This window comes from Hypomesus transpacificus, chromosome 11 (genome assembly GCF_021917145.1).
Source record: "Hypomesus transpacificus isolate Combined female chromosome 11, fHypTra1, whole genome shotgun sequence".
NCBI classification, from domain to species: Eukaryota; Metazoa; Chordata; class Actinopteri; order Osmeriformes; family Osmeridae; genus Hypomesus; species Hypomesus transpacificus.
The window spans coordinates 5156152-5172338 of NC_061070.1; the positions used below are offsets into that span (position 1 = coordinate 5156152).

Consider the following 16187-nt stretch of genomic DNA (forward strand, 5'->3'; position numbering starts at 1 on the left):
GTGTAGAACGGGGGGGGGGGGGGGGGTTTAGGCTGCCCTTCTTCTGCATGCCATGCAGGCTTAGAATTGTGAAACATTATTGGATAATTCTTATAATTGGCACGCTCTGCCCGCTTCACGGTGTGAACGCACCGTGCGTGTCCACTACAGCGGAGCGGCGCGGAGCGTCGGATTCCAAATCATTTTCAATCTGGGCGTTGACGCTCGCTTACGCTCCCACAATGCCCTACATGAGCGTCAACGCCCGGTTTCATTGAAAATGTATTGGAAGCCGACGCTCCGCGACGCTCCGCGACGCTCCGCGACACTGTAGTGGACACGCACGGTTAGAATAGCTAGTTTCAAAGGGGGTTCGGCTTGTTTCATAACAAACGGACCCATCTGCAACCGACGCACGCCCTACGATTTTCCCCAGAAATTGTACCATCTCTAGTTCCTCTATCAAGTAATAAGCCCCTGTGTTCAAATGTTGAGCATTAACTTAGCTGCATGGTCTGTAGAGATCTTGGGACAAAGCTGCAATAGTGTACATAACAGAAAGTGTTTTATTCTGTAGAAATTGTGTAAATGTTTTATGTAGTTAGATGGTCCGAGGAGAATGAATGGAGTTGGTGAAGCGCCCTGGTGAGTTGCAGTCATTTGCCATAGTTCTAGTACTAATCTGAGGCTAGTCTCCATAGATATCTATATTATGTCTATGGATATCTATGCCTAGTCTTCTCCACGTCTCCCAAACGTGACGTCATTACCAAATTGTGCTAATATGCCAATGCTAACACCAACAACGACAATAACTGGTCTTTAACACCATTTAGAGACACCATGTGTAGATTGTTTTAATGATATACATATTTTGATTGCTTCATGTACCTATTTATCAACAGTGATGTTTAACCTGCAATATGGCCTTTAAGTCACGCTCAGAAATGTCATTTGCATATTAAAATCACAAAAAAATAGAGCCCCACCCCCCGCGACACTGTCACCTTTTTTACTCTGAGGAGTTTGCAGGTCTGCTACTAATTCAAGTCAGATTTAAGTATTCAAGCTAATTGCGCGAGCACCCTATTCTTAAAGTTCCCGAGAGGTAGAACATGGATTATACCGATCCACCACGGCAAAAAGCAATGCACACGGCCATGTGACTTCTTACAGAAAGAACGTTCCCTTAAGTAGCTCCCTCATCCACCACTTCATCAAAATGAAATGACACGCCATGATTGACGTGAACAATAGGCTACGTAGGTCGAGGTCCTTTTTTATAGACCTTTACTTAATTGATTTTGATTACAAAAACAGACCCTCTAAACACATTAAATTAAATTGACTTTTTTGACATTGTTTTATAAATAGCCTACTCTTAATTAATACCTTACCCAGTAGCCTAACTTTTCGGATTGGTTTTCGGATTGGTTTCAAATTGCGCAAAATCTGCTAAAGTTCTTCTATGAAAAAGCTAGTAGTATGAGCCAGGTTCGAGAATAATAAATAGTTGACATAGGTGCGATCGTTTTGGATATGTTGACTTGAGTTAATAGAATAAAATTGACCGGACGAGCCACCCCCCGCGACACTGTCACCTTTTTTACTCTGAGGAGTTTGCAGGTCTGCTACTAATTCAAGTCAGATTTAAGTATTCAAGCTAATTGCGCGAGCACCCTATTCTTAAAGTTCCCGAGAGGTAGAACATGGATTATACCGATCCACCACGGCAAAAAGCAATGCACACGGCCATGTGACTTCTTACAGAAAGAACGTTCCCTTAAGTAGCTCCCTCATCCACCACTTCATCAAAATGAAATGACACGCCATGATTGACGTGAACAATAGGCTACGTAGGTCGAGGTCCTTTTTTATAGACCTTTACTTAATTGATTTTGATTACAAAAACAGACCCTCTAAACACATTAAATTAAATTGACTTTTTTGACATTGTTTTATAAATAGCCTACTCTTAATTAATACCTTACCCAGTAGCCTAACTTTTCGGATTGGTTTTCGGATTGGTTTCAAATTGCGCAAAATCTGCTAAAGTTCTTCTATGAAAAAGCTAGTAGTATGAGCCAGGTTCGAGAATAATAAATAGTTGACATAGGTGCGATCGTTTTGGATATGTTGACTTGAGTTAATAGAATAAAATTGACCGGACGAGCCGTGTGCCTAATTGGAAATGCAATACCACCAACATCCACCGCGGGAGGGGTTGGGGCATTTAAAGCGGAAACATCTTTATCTTTAACATTTTTACATTATTGCATTCAATTGATAGTTTGGTTTGCAGAAATGAAAGCAATCTAGCATAGGAGTCGAGACTTTTGATTATCATAACACGTATCATATAAGGTACGAAAGGACATTTTGTGAATACTTTTTAATATAGTTTATCCAAAAATAAAACGTCTTGTTGTCACTCACCTTTATTTTGTTCCATATTCATATAACATACAAAATGAGATATTGGGAAGAATGCTGCATCAGTCAGTCAATTACTTGATACACAACAAGATACAGTTAATTAAATCGTGAATGAAAATGTTTCGACAATTAATCATTCTAATGATTGTTAGATTAGCCGACTATCAAAATAATTGTTTGTTGCAGCCCTACTTCGTACCATTTATGTACTTCCATTGTGCTGTGCTTTATGCATTTTAACTGTCACTAAAAGAGTTCTGCTAAGAATGTTGTGCTTTGGCTATAACCCCACAAATAGAGGCAGTCAGGTGGCTGAGCGGTTAGGGAATCTGGCTAGTAAACTGAAGGTCGCCAGTTCGATTCTCGGCTGAGCCAAAATGATGTTGTGTCCTTGGGCAAGGCACTTCACCCTACTTGCCTCGAGGAGAATGTCCCTGTACTTACTGTAAGTCGCTCTGGATAAGAGCGTCTGCTAAATGACTAAATGTAATGTAAATGTAAATATTAAATCCTTGTTGAATATCAGAAACAAAAGTTCAGTATGTATTGTCTTTCTAACCAATATGCTTTTGGAAATTGTCTTTACTAAACCCTGTTCCATACATTGTGAACGATCAAGAGTTTTACCAATTAGTTTTCTGTCCTCTGAGCAAGAAGGCCCATAAATCCTGTCAGGCCATGGGTTAACATAGTCCTAACCATATGTCCCCCAGGCCATTAGTCCTATGAATAGATTCAAAGTGAGACTGGTTACTGACGTCTGACCATCCAGTTAGACACTTGACTGATTCTGACTGCCTAAATCTGGCCTGAGGCACTGTTAAAAATCAACCACCTCAGTACAATTACACTGGATTCCAAGTGTTAGGCCGAATCTTCTACCCCTTACCTGGGGTCAGATGGCTGAGCGGTGAGAGAGACGGGCTTGTAATCAGAAGGTTACTGGATCGATTCCCCGCCGTGCAAAATGAAGTTGTGTCCTTGGGCAAGGCACTTGATACACTTGATGCACTGATATTAAACGAAATTCGCTGCTAATGGAGTTTACTTAAAACTGTAGACATGCTAGTCAGAGAAATGCGGGACTGTTGTGCAAGTAGGCACTGTAACATTAGCATAGCAAACTAGCAATTTTTAGACACGTTTAAATTAGGAAAATGGTTGCAAATATATATGTACAGGACTGTTTATAGCAAAAAACTATGATTCTTTATGATTCTGAAAACAAGACTGTCATTATTTTTTTTATCAATTAAGGCGAAAATATTACATTTATCGGACTCTCTGGATGATTTTGCCGCCATTGTTGCCTGTAGCGCAGTATTCACATACCCCTAGGGTTTCAAGTAAGCTCCCGATCTTACTTGGTTTTAAGGGCTGTATACCCCTTCATCTTATCCCTACCCCTAGCTCAAAAAGAGTATTGGGACACCATTAGCTCTCACGTGAACGTGCAAAAGTATAGGTCGATTTATACTTCTCCCACTCCGTTACGTACAGACGCACGCACGGAATCAGACGGATTGGTTGAATTTATACTACTCCGACGGCTCTGCATGCTGAAAGCAATTCACCGCCAGAACAGTAGGTGGCGCTGCACTGCGATGCTAGCTAGTTATCGAAAAGTCGGAGCAAATTTACAAATTTGCCGTTTCATCAATAAAATAGGCACATTTTCAGCAACTACACTGCCCATTTCTTGTCACATTTTAAATCAGATGCTGATTAACATGTACCGTTTAGCTGAAATATGAATTGTAAAAACTTACAACAATGGCGGTCAAAGGATTCTGTTCTCTTGTTGGTCACGACAACCCCGCCCCTGACGCAAGCGGTTCACAGCCAAGGGGTATCCGTAAAATGACGGACGGACGGATGGTCAGGAAAATCAGGAGGTTCACGTAGAGCTCTCCGAGGGGTTCGGAGAGGGCACGGACAGGGCGTTCCTCGTCGGAGAGGGCGTTCCCTGAGTGCGTGTCCGTAAAAACACAGAAGTATAAATTGGCCTTAAGGGGTAGGGGTAAGGGGGAGTATCGGGATTCAGCCTAACATGGTGTTGATCTGCCACTTTGCTGATTTTAAACACACAGATATTCTCAGTTAAGATCCTACTTAGTTTGAAACACACTAATGAAAACACTGAACGTAATCAGGACAAATGTGTGTTTGCTGTTTTATTTTCCTTCAGGACGTCAGGTGAAGCTGGCATTCATCAACTCTATTGCCAAGCCACCCAGAAATGTCCGTATTCAGCAGGAGATCTATGGAACCGCTCATCCCTTGCAGCAGCCTCATCCTCTGGACAGACCCAGGTTGGTTCTGACAACAGATATATTTATTTAAAGGGTATTCATTGGGCTATATTGTTTGACTGAACATGTTCTCCTGCGGGTTGTATAACATAGTGGGGCATTTTCAAAACATTCCCTCATGAGATGAACCTTCAAAATATTATAGTAAAAAATTGTGAGAAGATTGTACATTTGCATTACAAACACTTGTACCATGGGTAGAAATAAATGAAAGTAGATCATATAAAACGGTGAACATACAAACACTAAATCATAAACTTGTAAGACACTACTGCAAAAACTTCCATTCAACATTTACTCAAAAAATGTGTGCAGTGCCGTTTTGAAATGATCTACTGATTTCCAGAACCGGGAAAACAGGTCAAGATGGCTCAGGAATGCTGAAGTGCAATACACAATCTATCAACACATCAACACACTAATTATCTTTAGTTGGTTACTATAGTTTGGTGTTAGATCTATTTATGTGATATTGGTGGTGTGAATGTTCGGATCTCTCTTCTCAAACAAACAAAAAGTTATATGGCTGTAACTAGGAAGTGCCATAACCCGTCACTGACTGATGGGGTAATGTTGGGTGAAATGCCTTTTGCATGAGGTTAGGTTAGAGCAGGGATCAGGGCAAAATGCAGGGTAAACTGGTTTAATTCTGGTTGGAGATGGAGTGTGTGTCCCAGAGTTTATGTTGTTAATAGTTTACACAAGCCATCCCAGGCCGTATGTCCTTTCAGCCAAGTGGAACAAATTAATGTAACAAAATAGTGATTTGGTTAATAACAGTATTGATCCCTTATTAGAAAGACAAGTGTTCAACATCAAAGCTTGTGTACTTAACTTGTGTACAATGTTTTTGTACTGGAACTTATTAATATATTAAGAAGTGAAATTAATAGAATCATGTACTGTGTGTGAGTGTATGTATGTTTGGTTCTGTTTATATTATAGACTGTATAAAGATGGACGACGTGTCTCCGCTTCCTCCCTCTGTACAAAAATGAGAGGTGGGACCACCAGACGGTTGTCAGAAGATGACCGTAGGTGGCGGGTGGGGGTGTAAGGCTTGAGGAGAGACTGGAGAGACTGGATGTAGGCAGGTGCAGTCCCGTTCACTGCTCGGCAGGCGGGCTGCTGCATTTTGAATCCTCTTGAGAGGGCAGGTTGCGCGCGCTGGGGGACCGGCGAGAAGCGAGTTGCAGTCCAACTTGGACAGGACAGGACAAGTGCTTGGACTAACCTAACCTAGACTTACCTATACTGCACCCAGCCACCAGGGGGAGATTGAGATGTTTAGTCTTCACTTTTGGGGAGCTGTCATGCGGTCCATTCTTTATTCAGTCTATGGTTTATATACATTGTACGGCTTACTGTCTTTCTCTCACAGTCCCAAATCTCAAGACAACAGACCCAGACCCAGCTATGCAGAACCAGCCAAACCTTCGACCACAGCTTCTGGGCCTAGTCAAGCACCAGACTCAAAAAGAGGAAGTAAGAAGAACCAATAAAACAATGCCCTTGTTGCACAAAATAAAATAGTTAGGGATAAACTCCTCAAATACATATTTGTTAATGTACTGTACTTGCCATCACCAAGGCTCACTATTGTTATCTCACATAGCCAACACATTATTTATTATCATGCCTATGCTAACTCGTCTCACAGTTTTTGCACTACATAGACATGAAGGGTGTCAATGTGCGTCTTGATCCTGATGGCTATGCAAATATTTTGTAGAAGGTTATGTGAAATGTTTTAGAATTACACATTTATTTTGTGGCGTAAAGTAGGCTACATACAGAAAAGTACAACCGGAGCTAGCTAGACACTGCTTGCAGATGACGTCTCAAACTGGCACGTGTTACATTGGAGTCAGATGGCTGAGCGGTGAGGGAGTCGGACTAGTAATCCTAAAGTTGCCGGATCGATTACCCGCCGTGGCAAATGACGTAGTGTCCTTGGGCAAGGCACTTCACCCTACTTGCCTCGGGGGAATGTCACTGTGATTACTGTAAGTCGCTCTGGATAAAAGCGTCTGCTAAATGACTAAATGTAAATTTACATTTATGCATTTAACAGACGCTTTTATCCAAAGTTATTTATTAAGCTAAGATTGAAACCAATCCGAAATGGGTAAACTAGCAGCCCATTTATTTGCTTACGTCAAGAAAAGTTGCCTGGAAACGTGTTCGCGGATACGAACAGGGGACGAGCACAAAAGGGAACATCAGCAAATCTGATGCTGCCTGAGCTACCTGAGCTGAATGAAAACAAGGAGAAAGGGCTGGATAATCTACAGTTGCCTGCCTTTTATTGTAGCAAGTTTTACAAATGGTTGCACACATACATAACGTTTGTTTGTAGAGTTTATGTCCGTCATTTTAAAGTAGATTTAACAATTTCGTAATGAACGCTATTATGCTCACGGCATGACAAATGTAATTATAGCATAATATAGTTGGTGGCCAAGTGGCGAAGCCACCTTAAGTGTTTCTACGTATTCTTCTTATTGGGGTGTGCTTGCCTTCGGCATTGTTATCTCACATATATATTTATTATTTATTGTTTATTTTCGCGCCCCTAAGGCTTAGTCACACTACATAGACAACGGTGGTGTCAAAAGTTTTGTCTTGGTAGCGTTTGCGTTGCTTCTATTCGGATTTACGTTCCGTTGCACAGTTTAGGAGGTTACAACGTTTTTGTGGCGACAAAGTGCCTTTAGTCGACGAAGGGTAATCTGGGCTAGCTACGTTAGCAATGACGCATGGATACAACGTGATAGAAACGTTCTAGCACACAAATTGGAGCTTGGATTACGAGTGAAAAATCCCACCCCAAAAAATCCCAACCATTTGGCTTTGTTGAGAAAGTGATTTCGAGTGGAACTGAAATCTCGGATGTTTTATTTAGGTCGTCAAAGTCTTTGTAATTTGAGCGAGTGCGGGTCGCCCGTGAGACCGCCTAGTCTTTTAGGCGGCAGCCATGCTAGAAAGCGTCATATGGTAGTATTTTCGTAGCTAATTTTATAGTTCAATTTTACATGAAAAAACATAGAGGGAAATTTGATGACGATATTACTAATGTGAAGACAGCCAGGTGGTGAGATTTTTATGTAAAATATTTGCTGTAAAAACTTAGATTTGTTTGCTACGGGAGAGACTTGGAATTTGAGTGAGACCGCGTCTTGTTTTGACGTTAGCCTCTGAGTCACAGACTCGGCTCGCCCACTGGCAGTGTGTAGTAGTAGGCTAGTACTGTCTTCAATGCCACAGCTATGGATAAACTTTATTATGTCTTATTACACGGCTGTTCTTAATACTGTAGAATGCTCCATTCACTTGAATGGGGCTTACCAACGTTTTAGGCAGCAGCCATGCTAGAAAGCGTCATAGTAGTATTTTTTTGTAGCAAATTTTACAGTTCAATTTTACACAAAAAAACAGAAAGAGGGACATTTTATGACGATATGACTATTGTAAAGACATACATACTCCGCAAGTAGTCCGGTAACTTTTCAACCCCAGCGTACTCTGTTGCTTAGCGACGTCAGCTGATTTGAAGCCTAAAGAATGTTCAAAGTCTATGAAGTTCAATGTCTTTGGCGAACTATTTCTCTGCTGATAAACAATACGAATGATTATCGATTCAATTATACGAATTGAAGTTTTAGTATTAGGGTTAGTATGGTCGATATTTATTCCTATTTGTATATGTAGGAAGCTTCACTTATTTAAGCTCAGCATTGATGTAAATTGTGTTCTGTGTACTTATGTTATGTTATGCCAGGTGCTTGCGTTATCTTAAGAATTTCAGTGCCCAGTCTAACCTTGTGTTGTTCTGTGTACCTGATAATAAAAGACTTGAATTTGAACTTGAATGGTAACAAATACATCTTAAAGAGACACACTGTGTTAAGTTATTTTTGTTGGCAAGTAGCCGTGTAATAAGCGGGATAATGTATAGAACGCCGGTCATTATTGGGAAAATAAGCCCCTTCAGGGCGAACAGCACCGGTGGCCGACATGTACAAACGCGCTGCAAACTAACAAAACACATGCATAGACAAAACACAAGCAAATTAAGAAAACATCTTCATTAATTTGACAACACATGTGCAGCATTCAGCAAACACGCTGCAAATGCACACAACCAAATACATAAACACGCTGCAAATACGCGTTGCAAAAACGAAAGCACGCAAACCAAAAACGCTGCAGTACATTAACGCATTGCAAAAACGAAAGCACGCAAAACAAAAATGCGGCATCCAGTTTTCACAACGGAAGTTTTCCAGGCCTCTAGGGGGAGAGCCAAGTGGAACATCTTGATTTTCGGCCCCATGGAGCGAGAGAGAAAGAGAGAGCATATGAAAAGTTTGGATCAACATCGAAGTAAGTCTTCTGAAAAACTGTCAAAGAGGAGGGGCACATGTAAAAATGAATACTAATCTTTTTATGTTGCCTCGTTACTTCGATTTTGGTCCTATTCAAAACAAACTTCTCATCTGCCCTCTCTGGTTCTAAATTCTACTTTGCGCTCCCACTGGCCTGAAGCACATCCGTTGTGTTATCTGGATGCAGCGTTTTTCTGTTTGCATTTGTTTTCGGGGTTTGCGTGTTTTTCTTCTTGCGGCGCGTTTCTATATTTGCAGCGTGTTTATGTATTTGGTTGTGTTGTGTGTATTTAATTATTATTAAATACTGCCAGTGACAACGTTGTTACAGTAGCTTGTTTCAAGGGGGTTTCTTGTTTCAAAGGGTGTTCTTAATGAATTATGCAATATGAGTGGGCTAAATGCTTGAAAATGTCACTAGATGGGAAAACGGACCCACCTGCAACCGACGCAAGCAAATCCTACAATTCCCCCATAAATTGTACCCTCTCTAGTTATTGGGTGTGCTTTGCCTTCGGCAAGAGCACAACCTTTGTAATCTCAGATATATATTATTATTATTATTATTGTTTCTCTTCACACCCCTAAAACTCAGTCAATATTTGGACTACATAGACAACCTAGGTGTCAAAAGTTTAGTCTTGCTAGCATGTATTGGGATTTACGTTCCGTTGTACAGTTTAGGAGGTTACAACATTTTTGTGCCGTCAAAGTGCCTTAAGTCGATGAAGGATAATCTGTGCTAGCTACGTCACCACGTCAACACACGTTAGCAACGACGCATGGATACAACGTGATAGAGACGTTCTAGCACGCAAATTGGAGCTTGGATTACGAGTGAAAAATCCCACCCCCAAAAAATCCCAACCATTTAGCTTTGTTGAGAAAGCGATTTTGAGTGGAACTGCAATCTCGGATGTTTGATTTAGGTTGTCAAAGTCTTTGTTAATGAGCGAGTGCGGGTCGCCCGTGAGACCGTCTAGTCTTTTAGGCGGCGGCCATGCTAGAAAGCGTCATAGTAGTATTTTCATAGCTAATTTTATAGTTACATTTTACACGAAAAAACTGAAAGAGGGACATTTTATGACGATATGACTATTGTGAAGACATCCAGGTGGTGAGATTTGAATGTAGGTTGCTGTAAAAACGTTGATTTGTTTGCTACGTGAGAGCCCCGTCAGCCTCCATTGACGATTGCGGCAGCAACAACAGTGTTGTCAATGAATGTTGACACTCGTCGACAACAGTGTTGTTGATCTGCGTCTAATGAGTATTTTCTTAATTTCGTACCAGGGTCAATTTAACATCCAAATGGAGAGCAGTGTTTTAAAGATATGGCGATTGTGAAGACAGCCAGCGGGTCAGCATTTTTTTGTGATTTGTGTAAAACTTGGAATTTGAGTGAGACTGCGTCTTGTTTTGACATTAGCCTCAGAGTCACAGACTCTGCTCGCCCACTGGCAGTGTGTAGTAGTAGGCTACAGTCATGGGCGTCGCCGCAATGTAACTTGGGGGGGTCTCCCCAAAAAAGTTGTTTGGACCCCCCCACATTTGCGATCAAAATATTAGTGCATGACTGGTCTACTAGTCCAGCAATCTTTCCATTGCTTCACAATCAAATCCGTTCCACTTTATAAGTGTGGAGAATACCCATAGCAATGGAATCAGTAGCGGTTAGAACCAAAACTGTACTGTCCTGTAGCTAGTGGTACGTGTCAGTGGAGCGAGTGGTACGTGACAGTGCCTCTACTGGCACCTAGTGGTACGTGCCAGTGGAGCTAGTGGTACGTGGCAGTAGCTAGTGGTACATACCAGTGCCTTCGCTGGCACATGACAGTAGCTAGTGGTACATGCCAGTGTACCACAAGCTCGGGGCAGTTAGTTGACATGACAGTAAACAAAAGCTGCAAGACACCCAATGCAACTGCCACGAGACACTTGCGTACCACTATCAACAGAACAGTGACTGTCATGTACCAGTGGAGGCGCTGTCACGTACCACTAGCTACTGTCATGTACCAGCGGAGGCACTGGCATGTACCACTCATAGAGTTAATGTAAGCTACTTTTGTCTTCCAAGATGGCGTCCCATTCATTTCTATGAAAAGTGCTCAGTGGCGCAAGCGAGAGTGCGAGACTGGACGCGGCCATCTTTCCACTTCCGTGTCTTCCTGTCTAGCTTTAAACAGTGGCTCTTTTTTTCCCTAGCTCCGAGAGCTCATGTAAATCGGCTATCGGCCAATGTGAACTTTTGTGCTCGTGCCCTGTTAGTATCCGCGAGCACATTTGCAGGCAACTTTTACTGACGTAAGCAAATAAATGGGGTGCTAGTTTACCCATTTCGGATTGGTTTCAAACTTAGCCAAAATCGGGAAAAATTCTTCTATGAAAAAGCTAGTAGTATGAGCCAGGTTCAAGAATCAAACAAAATTATTGGGGGAAGTAGTTTTGTAAATGTTGAATGGAGTTAATAGAATAAAAACGACCAGAAGAGTCGGAAACCTAACCGTACATGCAATACCACCTACATCCACCGGGGCCGTTGCTTCAAGCCGAGGGGTGGGGGCTTGGTACCACTAGCTACTGCCACAAACCACTAGCTCCACTGGCACGTACCACTAGGTGCCAGTAGAGGCACTGTCACGTGCCAGTAGAGGCACTGTCACGTACCACTAGCTACTGTCATGTGCCAGCGGAGGCACTGGTATGTACCACTAGCTACTGTCATGTGCCAGCGGAGGCACTGACACGTACCACTCGCTCCACTGGCACATACCACTAGTTACAGGACAGTACAGTTTCGGTTCTAACCGCCTCTCAATAGAATTCCACTCCACGTTTTCTAGAAAAACAGCATCAAGCACGCAGATTCAACTCCCATACTCTTTGATCGATGCATCGCCCTTGTAGCTAGTAGCACTTAAGACATGACTGTTCCACAGACGAGATGGACATAAGGAGGGTTTTTCTGAGGAAGAGGAAAGTAAGTCAAAGTTGCCCAGTTTTCCCTTCAGTGGCCAAAGCAGCCCTTATAAGACATTCTCTGACTATAATAGCATTAGTTAAGTCACAAAGATCCTTCTGCAAACATTATGATTATTGCTAGCTAGATAAGCAAGCTTTTTACCTACATCTAGCACTAGGCAATACCATACTTTATTTACCCATTACAAGTGGAACAGCATTTGTTGATTTTTTAATCTGGGTCTGAAATATGTTGTGCTTTTGGCCGTGTTCAAACCTAGGCATCCGTTTAAGGCAGAAATAGGATGTTTTTTCCAAGTAGCTACAAAAGAAATTTCTGGTGTTTTTTTTATTGCCATAACAACCGTGAGCTAATCTGGAGTTAACCTAGTTAACATGCTAGTTTTTCTTACGACTGAAAAAAAGAAAAAAAAAAACTTTATTTCAGAATTGTCTTCCAATTTAAATAAGGTTGCTCAACTTGAAATTTTGGCAATTCGCAGAATTGTATTGCTACATGTTAGTCTGTAACATGAAGGCAAAACTGATTCAACCATTAAAACCATATATCCTCTGAAAGCTTATACCCTCAGGATGTTATCTAATGAGATGAGACACGTCCATCTCTCCATATTAGTATGCTGCCCATGCATAATAAATTCGGTATTGGTAAATGGAGGAGGCTATGTTTTTTCCTGAAAGCTAACATCCTAAGGATGTGATCTGTGGAAAAGACTACAGATTTGAACACAAATTTGATAATTTCTGAACTATCCAGTCATGCTTTAGGGAAATGCTATTTTTTTATGTAGCCTACATAATTATTAGGTTACTAAACCTATACCAATTGTGAATTTCATATGCTGATAACATGATTTACATCTCAGAAGTCTTCATATGAAAAATCTACATTAAGCTTATTATTATCAATTATGAAAGAATGCTCAATGCATCTCCATGTCTCCTGATATAGGTGGTAGAGAGTGAGTCAGAGGCAGGGACAGCATGCAGGGCAGTGGAGACAGCTCTGTTGCTGAGGTGAGTGCTGAAAGGTGACAGGTAGTTGAAGATGTCCCATTGTTTATTGGGAATTTTAGTTTTCAAAATATTTTAATGTCCAGCCCCTCAGTATATGTATAACAACTATGGTAAATAATTGTAGTAAATGCACCAGAATGCGGGAAATTGCATCTAATCTAACTTTTCAACCCCAGCGTACTCTGTTGCTTAGCGACGTCAGCTGATTTGAAGCCTAAAGAATGTTCAAAGTCTATGAAGTTCAACGTTTTTGGCGAACTATTTCTCTGCTGATCAACAATACGAATGGTAACAAATACATTTATACAAATTAATTGTATTTATAATAAATTAATTTGTATTAATTAATAAATACAAATACACACTGTGTTAAGTTACTTTTGTTGGCAAGTAGCCGTATAATAAGCGGGATAATGTATAGAACGCCGGTCATTATTGGGAACATAAGCCCCTTCAGGGCGAAACAAAACACCTTAGTTTCGCGTCGCGGTGCTGTTCGCCCTGTCGGGGTTTATTTTCCCGATAATGACTGGCGTTCTATACATTATCCCTTACAAAAGAAACGTTCTCATTTCCGGCGCTTTCAAACAATCAGTGAAGTGTGGATAGCAACGGCAGCTAGCTTGCCTCTAGCAAACTGCTTTTAAATTAGCCATGTCCCCCTAAATTAATATCAAACTTATTTACGTTTTGGGGGGCTTATTTTCAGTTAGCATATGGTACTATTTGAATCGCAATTCCATCCGAAATACTGCCAGTGACAACGTTGTTACAGTAGCTTGTTTCAAAGGGGGTTCCTTGTTTCAAAGGGTGTTCTTAATGAATTATGCAATATGAGTAGGCTAAATGCTTAAAAATATCACTAGAAGGGAAAATGGACCCACCTGCAACCGACGCAAGCAAGCACACCCTACAATTTCCCAAGAAATTGTACCCTCTCTAGTTATTATTATACATCTTCTTCTGCCATGGGAGTCTGTGGCAGCCCCTAGAACAGTATTGTCAGAAGTTGTGAAATTTGGCACACTCTATAGGGCCAGTCCCGTCATCAATTTCACCAAGTTTCATGTCTCCATTTCGAACCCTCTAGCGCCACCAATGGGTCAAAGTTGAAGGTGTGTTTACACACTTTACTTTTGAACCACGTCTCATTTTCGAAAATGAGGTATCGTTGTATTCCCTGGTTCAAGACGAGTCCAACGCATGACGCTATGATGTCATACCCAGTTATATAGATTCTCTGCCATTTTGAATGTTAAGGAGAAGCGTTTTTTTCGTATCTCCTCCTACAATTTTTGTTGAATCTTCTTCAAAATTGCCACAGATGATCCTCAGACCAAGCCTAACAAAAGTTATCGTTTGGATTTTTGATTTTCGAAATAGTTTGTTAGTTACAGCCAATCAAAATGATGTGGCCGAATTGATGTGGCCGCCATTTTGAATATAACGTTTTTTCGCTGACTCTCCTATAAAGTTTGTCCAATCTTCACCAAATTTGGCACAGATCATCTTCAGACCAAGCCTTACCAAAGACATCAAATGTTTTTATGATTTTCTAAACCTTTTGACTGGAACAGCCAATCAAAGTCGTCAAAGAAACCACCATAAAAGAAGTGAGGTCATATCAGCACCTCTTTCCTGCATTGACACCAAACTTGGTATAAGGACGAGGGACCCTGTTCTAAAGAGGTCCAATAGGTAATGCCATTTCACCTCTAGGTGGCGCTGCAATAAGCAAACATTTGTTTTCACATGGTTTTTGATTTTCAAAACTGTTTTTCCGGTAAAGCTGATCAAAGTCGGCGATGAAGCCGCCAAAACAGGAAGTGAGATAATATTTCAGGAAATAATTGCTGAATTGACATCAAACTTGGTACAGGTGTTCGGGACCCTGTTCCAAAGAGGACCACCAAAGGTTGTGTCATCTAACCACTAGGGGGCGATCCCGTGTCTGACACGTCTTAACTTGTGATACCAGATGAATTGATGCGGCCGCCATTTTACGTTTTGTAAAAAGTTTTATACCCTAGACCACAATCACCTTGACATGTCAAAATAGGACTGAATTACAGCTGTTTAAACTTGGGCTAAATCTGACAACCGCTTGCCAGTTGAAAAACGGCTTATATTTTTACACAGTAACTGAATACAGTAATATCCAGCACTGAGAATAGCTCACTAGGATAAATTGGTGTCTTGGCAAGGGACCGGTTCCCAGTGAACCAATTCCAATTCCTTGGAATCGTCAGCCAAATGATTCAACGATTCTGCTAGAGGTTCTCTGTGGCGTTTCGCATGCGCAAACTTTTATAGTTTATTCAGACTGCAGCAAACATGGCAACTAGGCAGAAGCGTTCTAAAGTTTGGTTGTATTTCACACGACAAAATGACAACAACGCCACTTGTGTAAAAAGTATATTTTGTTGAAGGGAGGAAATACAACAAATATGAAGAAGTATTTGAACACACAGCATGGAGTGAAGTTACTGGAATGTCATGTGTTCGATGCATGGAGCAGCGCAGCTAACGTTTGCACTTCATCTCTAACTATCAAAGGTAGAGCTAAACTCCTCAAAAATGATCACAACCACTTGTCACTGTGTGAAGCAATTTGCCTTTATTGTGTATAGTCGATCAAGTTAGCATCTGTCCCGTTGTTTGAAGCATACATTTTAGCTCCGGCATTCGCTTCCATTCTTGATCACTTCACGTTAATTATCGGGGGGCGTGTGTTATCAGCAAACGTTCGCGTTGACGTGTCAACCCTTTATTAAACTGAGCATATCGATTTTTATTCCATCATTAAACTTAGCATGTAAATTGTTTAACAGAATGGCCGATGTTTGACACTGTCATATTATATGATTTGACCTTGGCTGAAAATTTAAGATTCTATAACTAAGCTACCGTAGCTAATATAACTGTAGAAGAAGAGCAACGGAAAAATGTAAATGTCTATGTATACATACTGCATATGGTGTGCAGCAATATAGAAAATTATATAAAAGAAAATTAATGTAAACTAGAAAGTGCATTTCCTGCAGAAAATGCGTTGTAATGCTGAAAGCTG

At 41.1% G+C, this 16187-nt stretch overlaps 1 protein-coding gene across 1 annotated transcript in view; it reads left to right on the forward strand.

The window, feature by feature from the left end:
- eloal (elongin A, like) overlaps positions 1–16187 on the forward strand; it is a 45451-nt gene that overhangs the window by 11729 nt on the left and 17535 nt on the right. The window contains exons 10-11 of the mRNA XM_047029631.1: positions 4604–4727; positions 6109–6212. Coding sequence (XP_046885587.1) covers positions 4604–4727; positions 6109–6212 — 228 coding nt within the window. The remainder of the gene's footprint in view (positions 1–4603; positions 4728–6108; positions 6213–16187) is intronic.